Source organism: Pagrus major, chromosome 12 (assembly GCF_040436345.1).
Source record: "Pagrus major chromosome 12, Pma_NU_1.0".
Classification (NCBI taxonomy): Eukaryota; Metazoa; Chordata; class Actinopteri; order Spariformes; family Sparidae; genus Pagrus; species Pagrus major.
This window is the reverse complement of record NC_133226.1, coordinates 15,803,612-15,824,913: the sequence shown is the minus strand read 5'-3', so window position 1 is coordinate 15,824,913 and position 21,302 is coordinate 15,803,612. Positions and strand designations below refer to the sequence as shown.

Below are 21,302 nucleotides of genomic sequence, written 5' to 3'. Positions count from 1 at the left end.
TTACTTTTATATCCTTGCTTGTTACAGAGTTTGTTTATATTATAGATGCCTCAGTCAAAACACATTCAAAGTTGAAGCATATGCACCTTTGTGTAAATTCAATGTATTATGGTTTCTAGTTGTTCACATTTTTGTATCGTGTTTCTGGTCAGCTGTCTTGTGTTTCACCTCCGTTGTTTGATCTGTCTAATTCTGAGGATGCACAATTTTCTATACAGAGCAAGTAAAGACTTGTCTTTACATGAGTGTAAATAGGACTCAACACGGTAAAACTGGCTTTATCTGTTGCTTATTTTGGGATTAAGCACATCTGGGGTGTGTTATGGCTGAAGCACTCTCTTGACTCAGATCCTCGCTCCCTTTCTGTCTCTTTCACTTGCATTGTGCGAAAGCATAACAAAAGTTGCCATTAAAGCTCTGAAATGTCTCGATGTCCCACATGCAAGTGGGAGGTGCAGCTACTTTGAATGGGACAGATGGTGACAGACATTGGATGATATAAAAAGATAGTCCAGGTGTGTCATTCAGTGAGCGCTCCTCAGGTGCGTCTTTTCAAGATCTACAAGATGAATTACGATATCTGTAGCATCAATTTTCTCCTCCGTGGCACATCAGACCCCCCCACCCCCACTCTATTCACTCTCACTGACTTACCAACTAATGACCCTCAACACCCACCAGAGCAATCATTTACAGCCCTTTGATCAGCTTTATCCCTCACTTTAAGAAGTGTTAAAAAAAGATACAGCACCAACAATAGGCCAAAATGTGGCTCACTCCCACTGCCTTGCCTACTGTCTTTTTCATTATCCATTCTCTTTTATTCCCTTGTCCACATGCAGTACAGAACAATGCAGCGCAGGCGGACAGGGTGGAGGCTCATGACAGGACTGGTAACATGATGACACACCAAAGGCTAGGTAAGTAAAATCCCCCTCCGCAGTGGGACATGTGTCACAGCCAAGCCATGTCTCCAACCTTTTTTGTGGTCCCGCGTCTCTCTTCTTTGGCTCTCTCCCCCTCCGGCCACAACGATAAAGCTCCCATCTGCTGTGGGGACGCAGGTCTGTCTCCCTCTGAACTGATCCCCCACAGCAGTTTATCCTTTGTCAGATATGCCGATCGCATTTCACTTTTGACACCTCTCTGTTTTACACATGCGACAGGTACGAAGGTTCTTCTGTTCTCTGAAGAAATGTATTGGAAATATGATCGTCGTCTCTATCCAAAGCTTTGCCCTCTGTGCCCTTGTCCCCCTGGTGAAAACAGTATTTTTGTTTAAAGAGCAGAAAAACAGTTCTTAAGGAATGTATGAGTGTGTTGATCCTCATAAAGAGGTGGATAATTGACCCTTCGTCTGACCTATTATTCACCACAAAGGTGCAACACTAAACTTGCCATACAGGAACTGAATGTTTTTGAAAGTTGCGACCTTTTACATTCACAATCTTCTTTTATTTTTTGATAGAGCTGGAGCTTATGATTGTTTTTATTATTGATAAAACTTCTGATTATTTTCAACAATAATCAGTTAATTAAAGTCTATAAAAATGTCAAATAAATGACAAAGTCACAATTTCCTACAAGTGGCGTCTTCAAATTGATTATTTGTCCAACTAACTGGAGCTGCAACAGTCAGCCAATTAGATAATTAGTTAACTATTAGATTAATCGCCAACTATTCTGATAAATGATCAATTGGTTTAAGTAATTTTTTAAAAATTACAATTTTCTGATTCTATTTTTTTTAACTCCTCTATGACAATAAACAGAATATCTTTGGGTTACGTTCAAAACAAGGCATTTTATCATCATCATCTTGGGTTTTGTGAAAGACTGATTGACATTTCCAAACAAAGAAAAAAAATTATTAAAAGATTTATAGACGATGAAAATAATTATTTGTTGCATCATCACACCCAACAATCCAAAACCGAAAGATTCCTCATTTACTATCATAAAGGACAAGGAAATCTTCATTTAAGAGGCTGATACTAGCACAAGTTTGACATATTTGCTTGACTTAAAAGATTAATCGATTATCGTTGGCAACAACTTTTCTTTCGATCGACTAATTGTTGCAACTCTATTTTTTAATGCAATAGAGTCTGCAAGATTGTAGCATCTCCTTTGATATCTATAAGTATGTTTATATGCATCTGTCTGGTTATCTATCTATCACCTGTCTGGCTACCCATGCAGCTATATATCTATCTATGTGTCACATCCATTTGTGAGGCTGTCATTCATCCATAGTGTTTTCAGCTGTTTCAGTGCGTCAACGGTGTTGCTGGTGATTCGACAACACAAACTCGCACATGCCAATTGTTAGTAACATGAGCCGACTCAGCATCCTAACCTGCAGCGTGATCGCCTGTCACAGGTCAGAAAGACAGCTGTAGTGTTTTCAGACTCAGGCTTAAACTGATAAAGTGTCTTGGAATGGGAGCAATGTATGATATGAAGCCAGATTATCTTGTTACAGTCAAGATAAAGTTCATATGTTGATATGTGTCTCAGACCAGGAGGACTGATGTGTCACCAGTGCTCAGATTCCAGCAAAAGGGGTTAAAAAGTAAAAGTATGATTTTAACTGTCGCTTTGAAATTAATTGGTTTATATACAAGTGTTTTATGAACTTAACATTTTTCTTTTCAAAGCTCACAAACTTTTTTGTCCTCTCTTCGAGGCCAGACAAAAGTATGCCCAGAGCAATTCAACATCTGACACCTGAACCTTGACCTATGAACCCAAGCGTATACCTCCAGATACTTCAGCTATCATGTAGACTCAAAACAACTAATGTAAAAGAGTTTCCTCTCCACCCTGAATGACTCATTGCCTTGTTGCGTCCTTGGCACTAAAAACCTGAGTCATTGCCAAATAAACCTGACCTCCATATTCTGATAATGATGATTACATGCATAATTATCCCAGCATCCTTTTCTTAATTGTCAGCCCTTTATCAACAGCTCACACTTTAAAGTGTTGACAGTAATCCCTGTAAGATCCAACATGCATACACAGGTCCAACACAGGTCTAAAAATGAATTTAAACTTCTCTTAAAGGAGTTAAATATTTCTCCATGTACAGTAGGTATTAAAGGGGTTTAGCTTGGAGTCAAATAGCATGTTTTCTCCTTTTAATAAGATGCAGTATCCACCAAGGTTATAATAAAATGTTTAATTAGTTCATATCTGATATCACATGACAGCTGATTTAATCTGGGATCCAAGGATCCATCTACACAACTAGAAGCAGTCACTAATTGATTTGACCTTGGAGGTAAATTAACACTGCCAGTAGACTTTCCCATAACCTCTCCTCCCAAGTGAACTGATTAGATTATCATGGTATTACATTCAATTGTCTCTTTGTGAGCTCCTTTCTGTTTGTTATTGTAAGCCACTTGTTATGGGCTCTTCATGAAACAAAGTTCAAGGTTGCCGCCATATTTGACTCTTTCATTACAAGAGCGACTGAGCAGTGTTTGTCTAGCGGTAGCGGACTGAATAACAATACGTGCTAATACTCCTGTCTGTAAAGTGTTGCTTTGGTCGTGTAATTGAATAGAAGTGAAATATGAAACAGGAGATGCCACATCCTGTTAAGCATAATCATGAGTCATATTTCTCAGGGCTGGAAGAGTTCACCTCCCTTTCGTTCACATCTGTCCTTAATGGATTTCGACCGCCTGGCACGACCAGGAGTTTATACATTTTAACATGGGTGGCCCCAGTTAAAATCTGAACTCCTAACCCTAGCAGTGTGAAAGCCATGTTCTACACATGGAGGGGTGCTTTTGTGTAGCCAGCTTGCAGTATTGGGGTGTGAGTGCAGGTGAGTGTATGTAAGCGTTATTGTACAATGCAGGATTATAACTTCAGCCTGAAGTCTAATATACAATCTATTCCACCTGGCCAGCTATAACCCAGATTGCAATGGGTTCGGAGTATTAGTCGTACATTAGCTTTGGTGTGTATTGTGTAATTACCTCATCAGAGTATTTCCCTTCTCCATGCACCTTGGAAGAAGGTGAAGTTGTACCAGAAATTCCTAATCTGATTTCCTAATCTGACTTCAGAGACACACTCTGGTTTTTGGTGCAAAACACAATTTGTTTGGCCACACTAGACTAGCAGCTCCCCCTGTTATCCTGGGCTAGACATTAAGGACTACCCGCTGGCCCGAGGCGAGTAAAATGCCAGATTTGGCTTGTAAATCTAGCAGCTCTTTCCGCCGATTGGGAAAGTCATAAAACTGAATAAAACAAGATTAAACAAGTTGTTTTTACCGGCGATGAGGAAGTAGCTAAGAAGTGAGCCATATCACATCCGTCTCATCTCTGTTAAGAGTTGCACATGAGCTGAAGCGCAAGCAAACATTTCAATTATCCCTCAAGGTTGTAGGCGAAACACCAAATACGTATTGCGCAGTTTACCGCAAGTTTGAAAACAAGTCGGATAAAACGGGGTCGCGTTTCAAATGCATATCAAATTATTTTCCAAAACCGACAGCATCTCGATTGGATTTCAGCAAATAGGGCTGCCAACAACCCCTCCTCCAGGGCCTTGCTGGTGCTTGTACGAAACATGAACCTTGAGGCAAGTCAGGTAATAGCAAAACACATTGGCACTGTATATCATGTTTCAAAAATCAGCTTTGTTGTTATTTGGTAACGGCTAATAAATCAATCAATTTGTATTGGGGCAAGTACAAGTTTATGTCAGGCAAGTAGATTTCTGACCCATTTGCCTAATATTAACGTTGAACTCTTTTTTCAGTCTTATTCTGAGCTAAACAAAGAGATGGATCACTCTTCTCGTGTGACTCTGTGAGAGAAAACTCACAGCTTTCCTTTACTGAGACAAATTTAGACCTGTTCTGGTGATATAATAATCTTATATTAAGCAGTCCGGTGAAATGAACCTCATCATATTAATGCTTTGAATTGAGACCAGACATTAGGCTACTTATGTTAGTAGATTTGTCAGACGGAGGCTATATGGAAACCCCTTTTTCGCCAGTTCAAGGAAACAAAAATAAGATGTAAACTAAGCGTGATGAAAATGCTCCCATGGTAAATCAGAATTGTGAGTTACAAAATATCTAAATTATTAGAGAAATTTTGACTTTATATCTCATCTGTCTTGTTATCTCTTAATTATGACTTACCATGGGAATATACATATATTTTTTTTAATCAAGGCTTAGTTTTTATCAACACACCCAGTAATTTGAATGCAAACATCTCAGGATTTTATGACTTGCTGGGAAGCAGGAACTAGACGCCACGCACACTGTGTGTAACTTCTGCCTCACAATAATTACTAACCACGTAAAACATTTTCACCCCGAGCTAACGTCTGCAACCATAAACAATACAACAAAACCAGCTAATCAACCAGGAATTGAGGAGACGCTGCCAACTTTGCCGTCCAACTCTGAGAGAGGTGTGTGCAGCAGAGTCGCGATTGTGTCATGTCTTAGAGCTGCTATGTGAAAATAATATTTTTGTAGGTTACTTCACATGTGTAATGCACTGCAAACGGAGTTATGTTTTGTTTTTGTAATGTTTATGTACTGAGGAGGATTACACAGATACTGATATTGAAAAGGTGCGGTGTTTATATCTTGTAGTCTGATTTTAAAGGACTTTCTAAATAAAAAGGAAATTTAGCTTTATCTTACTGCTTGTGATGAATGATGAAAACAGTAGCTATGTGCAGTAATATAGAATATTGAGGTTGCCATACATTGAGATGCATCGAGAATCGTTGTGCATTCGAATGGTTGACAAGTGAATCATAATCGAATCGTGAGACCAGTGAAGATTCACACCTCTAGTGTGAGTCAGTGTATCAGCTGATTAATCTGAGAGCAAGATTCCTCTCTCATATTTACAATTCAAGCAACTTTCAAGGTGACTGCACTACGTGATTTACATCAAAGTGATCATGTGGTCATGCTGCTCTGATCAACTGTCCGGTCTGCTGAGAGAGACATAATATCCTCTGGGTATTACTGACAGGGAGCATGATATGTGTGTGTCTGTGTGTCACTGCACGCATTTGTGTGTTAGCGTGTGTGACTGTGCCCGTGTGAGCGCGCACATTTACACACAGGCCCACGTGTATGAGTGTGAATGTGTATGTGTGTCACAGTGTATTTATGTAAGCGGCTGACATAAATACATCAAGGGGAACACACAGCTGTCTAGTGCCATGTTTCTTAGGGGTTAGGACCTGAAATGGACTGTGGGACCGTTTCTGTTGGGTCACTTCAAATTCTTTTCAGTGAACTTGGTTCCCAGGGCGAGCCTCTGGCAGACTAGCCGTCTAGCACTTTCTGCAACGAATTCGCAGCAGGAGAGGAAATATGGACTTAGCAGGTCCCACTGCACCACCACCGGATGGCTGCAGTGAAAGGGACCTGCTCTGATCTCAACACATACCAGGCTGGATTAGAACAGGGAACCAGAGCAGAAACAGGATCTGACCCTCTCTGCTATCACTCTCTAACCACTGCCGCTCCTTCCCAAAGACATCCTCAACACTTCCTTCTCCAATTAGTGTGACCTTGTTACGTTGGGGACGGGGAAGCTTTGTGAAAGTCAAGACCAAGCTTCGTGAACCACACTTTTAGCAGAGCCGCCCAGCGAGCAGGCTTGAAGGCTAGAGGTTACAATCAAAATAGCTCAGTTCAAATCTGTAAACTGATCCAGATACATAAAACAAACGGACGACGAGCAGCGTAATCGCGTCCCTTCCCTGAGGGAGCTTTTCATCTTCGCTCAGTGGTTGTGATCAGCACTTAGCCGGCCCTGTTTGTTTAGTAACATAGTAGGAGGAGGCCCCGGCGGACGCTCTTTGAATGCTAAAAACCGTAAAGCCGGCATAGAGTCTGACACTGTGCCACCTTGGGGAGGAGCGCTAGTATCCCACATGTCTCCTCTTCGATGAGGGGCGCCACTGACAGCTGCCGAAAGTCAGGGGTCAAAGTCACGGCAGGTAGATATGAGCGGTCAGGATCACAGGCTGTCGAGGGCAGGCAGCGAATTAATTGACCAGCTCTCATCAGTCCAACCACAGACACCCTTGCTGTGTTTCGAAGCATAGTGTTATGCGGATGTTGGGACATATGGCCTACCATACAATACATGATACACGCATACATTTCCTCTGAAATTCCTTACTTGAATCCATCTTTTGTCCCGCAGACAGCTGGACACAGATTCAGGGTTTGGGCAGTAGCCAAGATGCATCTCAGAGTGTCCATCTATGTCTAAGAAGCAGGCAGCAGCAGTGTTGTAAATGCTTACACAGCAATAACTTTTTTACACAACAATAACGAAGGACCTTGAATTCATCATTTCCACCATGACCCAATGAAGTCACTGGTCCGTGGGAGAGAGCTTACTGGATTCCCATTTGCTCATGGGGTGATAATTCACCCTTGGCCAATAATAAGTTGTTCACACAGTATGCAGCTATAGCAAGCTAAACCTTCATTTATTGACCCTAGAGAGTTATTCCCTATCAGGCAACATAGCTTAATATGCATGCCACACTCTGAACCCTGTAAAATGTACATAATGCATATATACATAGTGAGATGGGTCTAAAAGGACATGTGAGTTTTTAAATGGCTCCCCTGTACACATTTAGTATCTGTGTCTGAGAGATTTAACCTTCCTTACTTCCTCCCTTCTATTTATAACAGTGTCATAGTCCTGCCTGCACTTTGATAGTACCAAGTGATCTCATTTACACACACTCGCTCACACGCAGTCACACACACACTTATGCGAGCGCATATTTTCGCACGCATACAATCTACGTGAGAACGATGCCAACAAATACTAATGTTTGAGCAATGACAGAAACAGATGGAAATACTGCACTGGATGCCACAATGGCTGGGCATTTGGCAGAGGGCCATATCTGAATCGTAGCATGGCCTAATGGATCAGCTGAAAGCTATGCCGATCCTTCAGTATCTGTTCTGACTACCTGCTCTCTGTCTCTGCGTCTCTGTGCCAAGGGGGTGATCCGGGGGCTCTGTGCCCACTGACAGCTGAGCTCACACTGGCAGACAACCGGCACTTCTGCCCACAACTACATGTAGAATACAAAGTGAGAGGCCAGAGGCCTGATCAGCATTAAAGCCAAAAACCCTGTGAAATGAGGTTTGAGCTCCAATGGCATGAAATGAAAGAGCCCTGTAATAAATTAGGACCGTATTTTGAAGTGATGTTGGGAAGATATTCCATTTTTTCCACCTTTTGAAAATATTCAGCTTGCAATATTAAAACAAATCTACACAACACTCTCAACACTCACAAACTGTGTCGACATACTTTTCATTAAACTGTCAATGAATAGATTCAATGTGTGCAGTGTTAGCTCAGTGTTGTAATTCATAGTTTACAGTTGTGGCCAGATGCTGATGTTCATGCTGGCCGACTGCTCTTTTCACTCGAACAACCATGTAATTAGTTAGACGCACACCACAAATATCAACTTCTAACTTCTACTTCTTCATCTAATGCAGGACAACAAATTAAGAGCTGTTTCAGCATATTACTTGTTTTGGCTTCATGTTTCTAACAACTAGCTTCAAAACAGGACACTTTTTTTTTTTATTTGCCGTGTTTGTTTGTTTATTCATTTATTTACGGTATTTACTGAAATCTGCACGGTTTGACTCTGTTTAACAGTACTCGAAAAGTTATTTGAAATTTTAAGACACAACTGAATCATTTCCTAAGTTAGTGAGCAGGTAAAACACATGTAAAAATATTCCATTGGAATAGGATTCGAAAGATTTAAGGATTTAAAGATGCGCTATGTAATTTTGGAAGATAAATTCAAAATCAGAAAATTATTACCTTTATTAGTATTAACAGTATTAAAAAGGTAATAATACAAACTCAGAAATATTTATTTAATATAAAATACTTTCATAACTGAAAAAACAAGCAGTCCTCAGCAGAGAATAAGGTCCCCAAAACAGTGTTTGAAGCTAGAAAGGTGACTACTTGGAAGGGTCCTGCAATTATAAACAAAGTATGAAATTGCGTTGTTCTGTGATGTTGATTCGGTTTCTTCAGTTGTGACTCAAGGTATTGATGCACTGAATTCTTAGCTCAATATGTCTATACCTTGTGCTGTAACTAACCTATTAGTTTGGATATTTGTACTAGAAACAATATAATATAGTATACTAGAAACACACAAAGAAGGATAGAAAAATATAAACTTACAATACGCTCACTACTCACATACACTCATACATAGTGAGGGAGAAAATTACACAGACAGTCTAAAAGCATGTTCAAAATGAAAACAGATGTGCAAAGATAGTGGGCGCTAACTACAGTTAACAAGCACACACTGATGAAGTTGTATTCATCTTACCCTGAGAATGTCTTGAGATGTTGGGAACTGAAAATGTTAATCATCCAGACCGCAACAATGCTTTAAATGAATATGTCAGTATTTGTTTGTATCGTCGGGTTATATTTATGGCGTCGTCTTCCTGAGGGAGTTGCGCTGTGTTGAAATCTTTTATTCATCAAAGAAGACGTTGGGAAGTTGGAGTGAAACATGTTGAACAAGCCTACAGCTGCCACATTTTTATTGCATATTACATGCAACTGTGACTCATAGAATCAAGAGGCAGAAAACACATAAATCTATCGTTTGTCCCATCTGAAACACAATGATTTAAACCAAATGACTCATTATCAAGGGATACTGTACACACAAGACGACAGGAGACGCAAATACAAAGAAAAATGTGATACATTTGCTTCAGATTATTTTTTTACAGTGCTACATAAAATCGCACCAGCTGCAGTGGTCGAGATTGTTTGTCGGAGAATTATTATATGCTCATATAAACTCTGTGGGGAGTCTGTTATTTCCATCTGAGGGCCTGTCAGTGCTCTGTGGAGGTTAGACATAAAAAATTGAGGTGCTTGTCCCAGCAGTGGCACAAATAATGAAAGAGCGCTCTTCTGTGTGAGTGACGAGTCTCTTCCTCACACCCCATGTGGTGGTGATTCGTTCAGCTTACTCATGTTTCTCCTCCAAACAAATTAATATTTATTATAGTCACTCAAGTATTCAGCTCCGGGGACTTATGACACCCCTCAGACTGCGCAGCGCTCCCCACATAAAGGAACTCTGTAGGATGGTTCTATTTTTGGTGACCATTATCTTCACAGCTCTGCCTGTATGAGACAGAGAAGAGTCACAGAGGAATCCTTTGGTGACACTGCTGCAGATATCAATACACAATATAGCCTCTGTCTGGCCTTTCTCTGAGCGAGGCTGTGCCCCCGCTTGAGATGTCACACGCGGTGACGTGTAAAAAATATCTCCTTGTGAGATCTGCTGCAGTTATTCAGCCATTAATCAAATGTAGGCTCCCTCGTAATCCCAAACAAATCGTCATAGTGAAGAATGAGGAAAGTCGCAGAACTGATGCATTGATTTTGTTGATCCATCCCTGCAGTAAATGTTGCTGCAAACCACTCGTATGTTCAAATTTGTACATGTCACACGTAACATATTGACATTTCTATGATACTGTACATCTCATGTCACGTTCACATTATGAGCTTTCATATCGGCAGGGCACGCCTGCCGATGGTGGAATTACAGCTAGGCGAGAGGGCTGCCAAGCCAGTGACCACAGAACATTCTAAGCGTGACATCACTGGATATTTTCAAGGAGACCTCAGGACGATTTTCAGCCTTGTTTGCAGCAACAGAAACCACATATTTTTGACAAGATGTCGGAACATCTCCAGCCATTTTTGTGGCAACAAAACCAGGTATTTTAAGCCAAAACATAATCTTCTCCTAACCCTAACCAAGTGGTTTTTGTGCTTAAACCTAGCAGTGGTTTGCAGAACATTTATTCTGGCAAATGGGTTGACATTTGGGAACTACTGTTTCCAATGCAATTACTTTGCTAGCTACAATATGTGGACAAAATCTATCGTCACAGAGATGTAACTGGTATGATTATTTTCATTATTTGTTAATATGCCGATTATTTACCCGATTTAATCTCTTGGCCTGTAAAATGTCCACCACAGTTTCTTAAAGCTCAGGGGGATATATAAAAATATTCTGTCTATCGTCAGTGAAAAATAAGAAAAACTGAAAATATTCATGTTTGCCGACAAAAACAGAAGCTGGAGCCAGAATAGTGATTATTTAAAATCACTCGTTAGTTAGTGTACTGTACTGTAATGCCAACTTTTTCATATTCCTCTACAAATGCACTTGAAGTGATTTTCAAAACATTCACAAGGTGAGTGTACGACAGCATATGCACTAAAATCTAATTAAGATGTAATGTATGCATGTGTATACAATATCATGCTCTCCAAATATTACCATATACAGCAGTTTCCATGTACAAACCATCTGACTGTAACAGTACATGTTGTACTTTAATTATATCTTGAGAAATATTACATCATAGCTTTTTCAAATACATTTGATGTATAAACTAAAGTGTATCGGGGTTTGATAGATAAATCAGATAAATAAGAAAAAACAAAACGTAATAAATCTAATAATTTATAACAGATTACTTCTTAAATAGATTTGTTATTTTAAGTAAGTAAATTTGACGCCAGACATAGTGAAGTGGAAGCAGATTTCGATTTCTCCGACTTCACTTGAAGTCGCAAGATGAACTTCACATAACCTTGAAGTAACAGAGTGCTGACAGCAGTGGCTTTGCTTTCAGATGACTCAGTCTTTCATTATAATGCACTGCATTGCCAGTTCACATTAGATTTATGCATTTGAGCTTGTTTGTATACTTTAAGTAAGATTTCCTTTCATTCATTCTCTTTACCTGTTTATTCCTGTTCAGAGTAAATGGGAGCCTGGAGGCTATCCCAGCATGCACTGGCAGGGAAAACATTGTGGAGTGCCGCTTTCAGAACAGTTTAATATTCCACTTGAACCAAAGCTAGGAAAGAAATTGTTTGTTTTGTTTTTTATTTCACTTGTAGAAATACACTGAGTGATTATGCTGCAGTTGCACTAACCCTGAAGTGGTGTGATGCTGCAGTGCCCCTTCAGTGAGGCCAGAGAGAGTTACGACTGCTGATGTGAAGGATCGCTGCAACACCTAAATCACAGGAACTGGACACTCTCGTCAAGTTATGACAGAACAGCTCATATACTGTACATCCAGGTCACGTCTCAATATTAGAAGTAAAATGTGACTCAATGTGGACAACTGAAGCACACCAAACGTTTTGTGGTTTAAGTCATGTCTGGAACTTCTATAAATTACCATAAAGCTACAAACAAAAGCAAATGGTATGAAGTCGTGACAAAAGAAACTGCAGCTGTCAGGTAACACAATGAAACCATGTGGGAACATGACAGAAAGGAATCCATACAATGAAGACTTGGCTTCATGCAGATACTTTAATGGGCAGGGCGCACATAAATGCTTGAAAGAAAACATGCATTGACAAGAAGTTTCAGCCCTTTGGCAAACAAATACAGCCTTAATACTACTGAATAACAGATAAGTCAGCGCGGATTTAGAGTGTCAGTGCTGGGATTTCTATCCTTTTATTGAACAGCCATCTTTAGCAGCATTTTACGTGTTAAATTAAAACCAGAAAGCCTCTTGGAAAAACAAGTGTTTAGTTGTTGGAAGGAGGCGGTCTCCTCTGGCACATGAACACAAAATGATTTTTAATTCTTTAAGAGCTGGGTTGACTTTTTGTGGAATCCAGTTTTTTGCAGAAGATGAAAGGTAGCTTGTAAATCATGCAGGCTGATGGGGGCGGCTCTCTCAGGTGCCACATCATAGCCGGTTCAGAGTCCTTCTTTTGTAGCCGAGCGGTGTTGCCCCGGGCTCACCTTGACAAAAAACCACTCATTGAATGACCAGATGCTCCAAGGTGTGTGTGAGTCACATTTGTATGTAATACATTTGGAACGAGATAGATTTAAACGCATACATATAGGTTATTAAAGTGTCCACTGTGCCCTAAATGCTCGCCTCACTTATTTACAAATACATTCTAGTAAATAGCAAGTGAAGTGGGTCTCTTAAATTTGAGATGTGTGTAGCCATCAGACGCAATTTGACACCGTTGCGCAGAGCTCGGAGATCAGGTTAGAAACATGCATCGCAACAGAACATCTCCAAATCGCATTCCGCATACTGAAATCTAATCCGAGGACATCAGGATGTGTGACATAATCCCCAAGACATCTGAAAACTGCGCTCCTCCGAACGGGGCTCCAGGGGTGGTTTGGAAGAGATATGTGGACCTCTGTTACCCACTGTTTGCTCTTGCGGGGGTATATAAAAGAGGGGCGGACACCAACTGCCCCAAACGTCAGAGCGCACTTAACTATAAATCTCTCCAAACTGCCCTCTGCGCCCGGTGCGGTGTTATGCGCAGACATCTGTCCCGCTTCAGTCCAGTATGAGGACAACGCGTGTGGAAAACTCTTCGAGCTACATAAGCAGTGTCTAACCAGGAGAAAATGGAGAATAAATACCCTCATCTGTGTTGTTTACCATGTCAAGATAGTGTCAGATGTTGGCGATCATGAACATTTAACGCATTTGTGGATATAACGGCGCGTTGACAGCTTTTTTCCCCCCCAAGAGGCAGACTAGAGCTTCTCGCACTCTGGGAAACAGATATTGCACCTTTTGCGCCTCGCTTATGCGCGGGAGACGCTGATGTCTTCATTGGACTCCTTTCAGTCGGAGATGGTGGAACTCTCTCGGATTTCCAACGTGGAAACGTAGCATCCAATTAATCAGCGACTGCAACTGTACCCCGTGAGGCGCAGTGGCACTCGGTCCGCTCTCTTCAACACCTACCTTTGGACTCTAAAGTGTGGAAAGACGCATGCTTTGGTTGGTGCGCTGGATCGGAGTATGAAAAACACACCTGGTGCGGTGTCTCAGCATTTTTTTCTATCGAAGACACACACCGAGTTTGAACTCGTTTTAAGGAGATTTTTTTTTTTTTTTTTTTCCGATTGTGGCTGTTGAAAGATTCGTGGAGCTTATTCAGCTCGGGACACTAAATGAGTCGCGTTTTCAGTTTGGATTTTAACACCAACAGCCAAGCGACTTTCTGGTCTGCATGGGCCATATTTGAGGTAAGTGAAGCATTTAGCTTTTTTATCTTTTCAGTATAAAATAAAACATTCTCACATCCTCTGAATATTTGTGCGCAAAGAGCCTCACTCCAGTCATTTTCGTTGAAATGGCAACTCAACTTGCGCGTTTTAAAAAACAGTAGTGAGGACTTTTTGCACGGCATTTTAAGCCCAGTATTTATCCATGCATAGCTGTTTAGGTTTACTGCAGACTCAACATGCCATTAGACACAGTCACGTAAGCTTTGGGGATCGCCATCTGGCCAACTCACACCATTATTTAGGCTATCGTTGCCAACACGCTTTGGTGCGTGCTTTAACCAACGCATTTTTTTGTGCGAGGCGCACCCTCTGAGCCTCATTACAAGTAGCAAGAGCTCGCCTGGTATCACAACAACATGAATGTATCGTCTGATCGGTCTGAATAAGTAGCAGGCTGCTGATTAATCACAAATGTTCGTTACTTTCAAACAGCACGGTACTTTTACGCACACATTTACGCATTATTCTGCCGTTCTTCCTGTATTTGATTTCTATATTTTGTCGTTGTATTGACATTACGCTGTACATTGCAGGGTATTTTTCATTGTGATTTATTGATTTGGAATTTTCTGGGAGATTTTACTCCACTATGAGACGGAGACAAAGTGAAGATCAAAGCCTCTTGACATGATGACACAGTTATTAATACAGAATGAGTCACACTGTTTCAAACACTTTGCTGTCTTCATTATAAACGAGAGTTGGCCTACATTATGACTGGACTGTGAGTGTGTTCAGATTATTATCAATATGCATTTTAGTTTGTCTAAAATCGGTTTCAAATAAAACACCCTCTCTTATTTTTTGCAGCTTTCTTCATAGGAACTGAGTCTAAGATGAAGTTATGGGATGTTTTGGCCACGTGTTTGTTGCTCCTGAGCTCTGTCGCTACACGGCCTCTCTACCAAAACACTCAGCCAGCCAAGAGGACTAATTTCCACAGCAGCTACAGTGATTCTGCGTCCTTGTCTGTGGAGGACGAAGAGCCAACGTTCCAGCGCGAAGACCACAACCTGCAGGAGATCTCGATGGAGGATCAATGTAAGGCACACAGCATGTTTAAACAGAATCTTTTGTGATGTGCAGGCACAGTGATGGCCTCTTGAATGGTGGATAATTGGCGCACATGGGGGTCCCTTCACAGATCTGTGCTGCTTGTGCAAACCTCTACGAAATTACATGTGACAAACTATTCAGTCATACAGGGAAAAGTGAGATCTAACATCACAGTTAGTAATTTAGCCTTTCCTGACTAATTACACTTGAGAAACAGCATGTAAAGTGATATCCAGTGGGTTGAGCCAACACTGGAGAGTCCTACATTGATAAGGCTCTCAGACCGGCAGGTTATCAGACAGAAGATCTTAATATGTTTTTTATTGCTGCTGTGGATTACATCATACAGATGTCAAAACAAGCCAGCAGCATGAATAAGAACAGCTCCGATCCCAGAGGTCACCCTCCACGTTTCCCCCTTCTTCGTTTTGTTTACGTTCACCTCTGCCTCTCCACAACTCAGAGACCCTTGACCTTTACCCATCTGCCACAAGTCAGAAATCATGGCATGTTTTAGGGATGGCAGTGTGAACCGAGTCGCAGGAATTTCCATGGCAGAGGCTGGACAACGCCGGAAAGTTTGAAGCATCTAGTGAGAGTTCTGTGTTTATGTTCATTTTAACAGCAACAGTGGGCAGGAATTTATTTTGTTTGGACCAACGTGACACTGTATCATCTTCACACAGAAGGAGACGCAGCCAAGAACTAGATAAGGAATGGAACATTTGGACAAATGTTTGTCCTGCCACCTCATATTCTGTTTGGACCGTGGTGACATCACTGATCTGCTTTGTAACCCAAGACCATTAACCATGCACTAATAGTGTAAACAACGATGCAGCTCCAAAAGGGGATGGATCATTTGGTTTGTGCATAATTAGAAAAAAAGGGTTTTTTCCTTTTAAGACTAAAATCTGCATGCAGCAGCTGCACGAGGAGACTGGTAATGTAGTGTTCAGCCAACAAATATGCTAAAAGAAAACCAAAGTTGTATGTTGCATTTAAGGATTTTTCTCTGTCAGATCACACCAGTGACTAAAACATAATTATGTAGTATTGACTGTGCAAAATGACAGCACAGTTTGCACCATCAATCACTCATTATGCGGCTGCCAGTCCGGTCTGTCAGCAGGTGCACGCTGTAGCCACCCCGCCTGTCAGCTCACATACAATAGGAGGTGTCTAAATCAAAGGGCAGGTGTGTCTAAACAGATTGGCCTGGGCTCACCTGATACACGAGCAGCGGCCCAATCAGCTGTGGAGCGCAGGTGGATCAGGTGGCATGTGCGCTGCCAGAGGAGCAGGTAAGAGAGGAGAGATAGGTGACACTGCAACGGAGAGGCCGTGTCAACCACAACACCACCTGCCAGACATCACACCCAGCCGCCCTGACTACTTGACACACATCCATGCACTGACACGCAGAGACACACATAGATAATGTAACTAGAGCTGGACCGATTGATTCATTTCAGAACAATATGTCTTCATGATCATGACACGAAATTCATTGTGAGCAGACCTGCAGGCGTTGGAGGAGGAGCGATGTTACTCCATAATAGAATCAACATGTAACACAGGAGGGCCCAAGACTTTCAGTCAGTCCTCTTAGCTCCTCACGGCAGATGGCGGAGAGCTGTGCTGGTGCATGTTTTGAATTTCGAGCAGACCCCAATCTGATTCATGTAATGACTCATAACATATGATTTCCTTTTCTTTGGCCTTTGAAGTCTTGGTTTCCATACTAAAAGTACATCCCTGAAATATTTAAATGACTAAAAAACAACAACTCTCCTGGTGGTGTAATTGGTCGGTACCTACTGCATAGATACAGGCAACTGGTGTGTGAAAGCAAACCGGGTTAACTTAACCTTTAATGACTCTGAAACCTAATTTGGCAGCATGCAAAACCAAGTCTGCCTGCATTCCATCATTACAGATGTAAACAAATTCTTCTTCTCTGACAACAACAATTCACAAAATGGAATTGACAACACCCTCTGACCTTCAGCCTCCAACTCATCCACCAACAGCCATCTTAGAAGGAGTTACTGCAGGGCACCTGCACGTCCATATGAACAACTCTGGACTGCTTTCTGCATTCCTGCGTGTGAGACTAATCTATAAATCAGCACGCACCATTTCTGATCTGTGCAATTCTCCGAATTTATGGACATTGTCTGCATTTGTGTCAGCACATATTTTTTACCGTGCGTATGCTGGCTGAACGGTCAACAACAGTGTTCACCGTTCTTTTCTGCACAAGTGATATCTCAGTCTGGATGTAGCGTTGAACTCATTTGTTCAGTTCTGAATGGTACGTTCATATCTGCATCTGTGCAGTTAAATGAAGAGTTTTGGGAAGTATTCTTAGTAATTTTCTGGTTTAGAATTAAGATGAGTTAGATGACAAGATCAGTATCACTCTTATCATGCCCTTAGCTTGATATCACATGGGCTGGAAGCAGTCTCAGCAGTTTCCAGGCAAGCAAAGGAGACTCCAGGAAATTACTGCTCAGAGCCAAGGAGGAGTCCAGGACATAATCCTCACCTCAATTTACACAAACAGGATGTAACATGTTAATGAGGGATCTTTAGAGGTGGTAGTAGGAGGATTTTGTTACGGTTGGGCAGAGCCATGCTAGCTGTTTTGCAGGTTGCCAGTTTTAGTGCTGAGCAAAGCTAACTAGCTACTGGCTGTAGCTTCAAATTTAACAAATAGAATCTTCTCATCAAACTCTCAGCAAGAAAGCATTTAAGCGTATAAGAGCCCGACCGATACTTGAGTTTTAGGGTTGAGTCCAATACTTATATTGATTTATCGGCTAATATACATTTGAAGCTGTACTTCTCAATTATTTGCCTTGTTATTTTTCCATTAATTGTTTATTTGTTTCGTCTCACATAATTGAATTTTTGTCCACCATCAAAAAGATATTTTTTTACTTGCATGCTTTCATATTTTCCTTCCTGAAATTTACAGTTGTGCAATGTTTTATATATTTTTCACATAGTTTTATCATGTTTGATTAGTTTTTTTCCACAGGGATATTTAAAGTTTGATTTTAGCTTTTAAAGAAGTAAATGACTGATCGCCATGTTGTTGAGGTTACATTTCTTTCATGTCCTTGTCAGTGATTGAATTATTATTTTAATACCATTTTTATAAGTGAATCTTCCTCCTGTATCTTTCAGATGACATCACAGGTCCCTATCCGGAGCAATATGATGATGTAATGGATTTTATCGAGGCTACCATTGGCAGACTCAGAAGATCATCAGATCCCAGAGGGGGCTCCAGGGGACGGAGGGAGCAGAGACAGAGGGGAGCAGCAAACACAGGAGGCGCGCGAGGCGAGGGGAGAGGACATGGAGACAGGAGGCGGGGTCGGGGGCGAGGGGGAAGTCGAGGTGGTAAAGGAGGGCGAGGCGAGAAAGGGAGGGAGAGGATATCGGTGCAGACTCGAGGCTGCTTGCTCAAGGAGGTCCACCTCAACGTGACGGACTTGGGGCTAGGCTACCAGACTAAAGAGGAGCTGATCTTCCGGTACTGCAGCGGCCCCTGCGCTGAGGCGGAGACCAACTATGACAAGATCCTCAATAACCTCACACACAACAAGAAGCTGGACAAGGACACGCCCTCTCGCACCTGCTGTCGACCAATCGCTTTTGATGATGACTTATCTTTCTTGGACGACAATGTAGTGTATCACACACTGAAGAAGCATTCAGCCAGGAAGTGTGGCTGTGTCTGAGGAAGTCACGTAGATTCGACAAAATGACAGACATTGACCAGCATCGGTGAACTACGGATCACCCTGATAAGCCTGCGCTGCAAAGGGAGGGGTCACTGTTGGAAATGGGCATACGAGGTCGAAGATGGAGTGTATTGTCTCTAATTTTTGTCAGTAGTTGTCAAAGGAGACACAGGTGAGTATATAAAGACCACCTGTGTGACCTGAAAGAGGATGGAACAGCTGTTAAAGAAGCAAACTGTACTTAAATTTGACAGTCCATGCTCATTCCTTCAGAAACCCTGACACATGCAGAAATGATTGAGGTGTTTACCAATTTGCAGAAGAAACGATACTGTTACGAGAGCGAAGAAAACTTCTGACTGAGTTGGCTTTGTTTTTCTAGAAGAATTCATTTTCCCAGGAAGGGCAGTTTTTCCATTGCTGGCTCCTTAGACTCCAGATGAACGCTGAGATTTGAGGAGTATATTCAGCTGCAGTCTAAATCACTTCCACTGCGAAGTCTGGATGTTGACATTTACATTCAGAGCCAAGGGATGACAAACACCACACCGGAGTTCAGCAAAGACTTTTGGTGCAACGCATCTACATAAAATCCAATCATATATATATACATACATATATATATAGATATATATACACATGTGTGTAAGAGGTATATTTATTAAGATGGAATTAACTTATTGTTATTTATTTCAATCCATTTTATGAAAGAAATTGTTGTTTTTCTTATTTATTTAAAAGCTTTGTTTGTCCCGGACGGTGCCAAAGTGGAGCATTTCTCTCAAGTAAAGTCTAAAACAGTGATCCAGAACTGCTAAACACTCAACCACACGTCCTAATAATGCTTATTCGCTTCACTTAGATTCCAGGATTTCTCAATTCATGAGTCCAAAAGAACATCATTAGCTATCAAGTTATGGGAGGGTAGATAGAGACACAGAGGAGGGGACCAATAGAAGATTTTTGATTGAATTGTTCTGTTGTTTTGGAGCATCTAGAGGGACAACAGGGCAGATTCTTTTTTTTTTTTAGGTATTTCACCTCATTTTTCCCAGTGTGACCATGCTTAGACAGGAGGGATTGCTCTCTCCTTACTACACCTGGGTGTAGACTCCTCATCCAACTATCACATCTTTATACTGTATGTTTTCAAAGAGGCAAACGACTCTTTGCTGCTGTTTTCAAATGACTGATCCAGAATAGATTTAATGTCACATCACCTTTTAACTGACATCTCAATTCATCATGAGAGTAGTGGTCTTTCTGAGGATCAGTAGGTGCCTTTGAGGATCCATCCTTTGTGACACAGAGTACTGAAGCTGCTAGAATGCCTGCCTATCAGCGCACGTTACCCGAAACCTCATTCTGGCTTTGCACCAAGTCTGCGCAAAGGCTTTGCAACGGTTACTGTCCCAATAGGCTTTAAAGTTCATAGGACTGCCTGTGTTTCTGTCTCGACTCTGACAGACAGGTCTTACTCCCTGAAAGGGGATTTGAAAGTGATCCTCTAACATGAGTCTTAACCAAATATCCCCACTGGCAAAGGCATTTTGTTGAAGGCAGTTTAAGGAAGATCTAGCTACTGTAGCGGCTGTCATCGCTAACCGATGTAAATATCTCAAGACTAGACGATTCGACAAAAGGCAATGTTTTGGAATTACAGAGGAAAGACGATGGGCAGGCTCAACATGCTTTCTACACGTAATAACTTGTTCAGCCGAGTGCATCCTTAAACTATATGGGAATATACATCCAGGAAGCTCTTTACAAGCATGTTGCTGTGCCCACCGAGACCCTGCGAGAGGATCGTTTTAAGTGGAACAAAGAGAGCCCTCGTGTAGGTCTTGATGTTAGCACGGATTAGGGACCAAGGTATCTGTGCCCACCCAGCAGCAAGCAAGCCAGCTTTACTGTGTAATCCCCCTGCACACAGAACAAATCCACTGCATCAAGCTGAATTTAGGCCAAATACTACACAGGGAGGAAAAAAAACTCTAGCTTTTATCATAGCATACCTCATCAATTGGATCATCTTCCCCTTTAACAACTGATTCCTGTGTAAGCCTTTCCAGATGAGAATGTGCAGTTAGGAGACTTCCCAGAAGCCTCGGAGCGCCTCGCTACTCTTCGATACCATACATTAATGTGTGTAAACTGTGACCACTAGCCCTCTCATCTTCACGACTGTTTGCTCAACTGTTCCTTGGCGATTAGTCCTCTGGTTTTGATGCAAAGGTAAACAAGCAAAAGGTAAAGATGAGAAGGAAT

General features: G+C 41.5%; 1 protein-coding gene across 2 annotated transcripts; it reads left to right on the top strand.

The window, feature by feature from the left end:
* Positions 1–843: 843 nt before the first annotated feature.
* gdnfa (glial cell derived neurotrophic factor a) lies at positions 844–19,621 on the top strand. 2 transcript variants are annotated; one of them, XM_073478391.1, is made up of 3 exons: positions 844–920; positions 15,031–15,261; positions 18,472–19,621. In XM_073478391.1, exons 1-3 carry the CDS (start codon positions 899–901, stop codon positions 19,029–19,031), a joined length of 813 nt encoding a protein of 270 aa, XP_073334492.1. In that variant the 5' UTR covers positions 844–898; the 3' UTR covers positions 19,032–19,621. The 2 variants fall into 2 exon arrangements, with proteins under 2 accessions (XP_073334492.1, XP_073334493.1); XM_073478392.1 differs by lacking the exon at positions 844–920 and adding an exon at positions 14,091–14,178.
* Positions 19,622–21,302: the final 1,681 nt, after the last annotated feature.

Bases quoted from the DNA above. Each gene is read 5' to 3' on its own strand.
- gdnfa (XM_073478391.1), top strand. From the start codon at position 899: ATGATGACACACCAAAGGCTAG. The intron at 921-15,030 runs GTAAGTAAAATC...TATTTTTTGCAG, and splicing joins GATGACACACCAAAGGCTAG to CTTTCTTCATAGGAACTGAG. The intron at 15,262-18,471 runs GTAAGGCACACA...TGTATCTTTCAG, and splicing joins GATCTCGATGGAGGATCAAT to ATGACATCACAGGTCCCTAT.